Raw genomic sequence first — 1,594 nt, forward strand, 5'->3', positions numbered from 1 at the left:
ACAGGGAAGACAACCGTTTTGTCCTTCATCAGAACCCCTGCGCCGCCGCCGCCGCCAAGGAAGCGGTGCAAGGACTTGGCGTTGGGCTTCGCCATCAGCATGTCCTTTAGCGGAACAGGGCGCCCCCACTCAATCTCCTTCTTACCGTCTGTCTTCTGCAGCTCGCCGACCGTCAGCAGAAGCTCCCCAATCTCACCCGCCCTTTCCGGGAAGCCCCTTGAAATCGAGTAGTTGTAGGCCCCGGCAAGTACAAAAATCTTATGGTCCTTGACGATCATCGTTGGGCGTTCAACCCGCACTGCACCTCTCAGTCCTCCGTGGGGGACGGCGATTCGCCCCACCGCCTCCTCACCGCGGGCGGTTATCGCCGCTGCCACCCACTCCCGCGCCTCACCCTTCTCCAAGGTCCGCGCCACAACGTCCGAAGGAATGAAGCCGGAGCCGTACCCCAGAGAGGCCTGCGCAACGGCCACCAACAATCCATCCACCTCAACCAGTGAAGGAGCGTGGAACCCAACACCCGCAGTTGCAAAAATAGTATTCCTCTTAAACTTGTAGGGCACCTTCGTCTTGTGTTCCTCAAACATCACGCGTGTATCAGGCTGCGACCCCTCAGCGTGCACAACCTCACTGCTGCCGCACACCAACAGCACGCAGAGGAGCAGCAGCACCGCAGAAGAAAACATATGCCGGCACATCTTGGGCATGTGTCGCTGCTCACTCTCTCCCTTCCCTCCTTGTGGTGAATCCGCTCAGGCTGCAACGGTTGTGTGTATGTATGTATGTTGCTGGTGGTGACTGCAGAACCCTCAAAGCACACAATAGCGAGTAGTGTTTAGTCTCTTTCCTTTCATATATATATATATATATATATATATGTGGACGAAAGAAGCAAGGCGAAGGAAACAGGGCAAAATAAAAGGCAACGGCCCAAAGAACAGCACTCCCACACGCCTCGCAGGAGACTCACGCCGCAAGTGCCTGCGTCCTCCACGAGGTAGAAAAAGTCAAACGAAAAGAGAACAAGGCACAAGTGCCTGGCCAGAGCGCCCCCAAGCGTGAACGGCGCAAATCATAGCAAAAGTCCAAAATGGAGGCCGCACCGACGAACGCGTGGATCGCACGATCACGCACTCTCAGCCTCCCCCTGTGCCCTGACAGCAAAAAGAAACGGCAGCAGTAAAAATACGTGGCGCTGCAAGCAACGGCTACAAAAGGAGCATCCACGCCCACAGCAATACACGTATCATGGACGTGCGTGGCCGTGACTACCTGCGAATGCAGAACAGAAAAAAAAAAGAGTGAAAAGAAGAAAGGCATGTGAGAGGGCATACGCACACACACGCAGCAAGGGAAGAGGACGGAAAGAGGGGAAGGCACAACTCGGGCCCAAGAGTGCAGCACAGCCCACGCAGCGCCAAGCCTCGGAAAAGACAGCAAAAACAAAACAAAAACAAAAACAAAAACAAAAACAAAAACAAAAAACGACCCTTAGAATACAATTTAATAAAATTTACAACGACGACCCAAGTAAGAAAAAAAAAAAAAACGTTATTAAGTACGTACCAATAAATAGTTTTACCTAGACAAAAAC

General features: G+C 52.7%; 1 protein-coding gene across 1 annotated transcript in view, besides 2 other annotated features; it reads right to left on the reverse strand.

Annotated features, from left to right (window-relative positions):
- The window catches only part of TraAM80_00728 (trans-sialidase), a gene marked incomplete at both ends in the record, with an annotated part of 3,018 nt that extends 2,311 nt beyond the window's left edge, over window positions 1-707 (reverse strand). The window contains one exon of the mRNA XM_029377797.1: window positions 1-707. This exon is cut by the window's left edge and continues 2,311 nt beyond it. Coding sequence (XP_029242352.1) covers window positions 1-707 — 707 coding nt within the window.
- Window positions 708-852: 145 nt separating this feature from the next.
- Window positions 853-878: a microsatellite.
- A 559-nt stretch (window positions 879-1,437) lies between these two features.
- Window positions 1,438-1,485: a microsatellite.
- Window positions 1,486-1,594: the final 109 nt, after the last annotated feature.

This window comes from Trypanosoma rangeli (genome assembly GCF_003719475.1).
Source record: "Trypanosoma rangeli strain AM80 chromosome Unknown Tra_15.4_contig_00013, whole genome shotgun sequence".
Lineage (NCBI taxonomy): Eukaryota > Euglenozoa > Kinetoplastea > Trypanosomatida > Trypanosomatidae > Trypanosoma > Trypanosoma rangeli.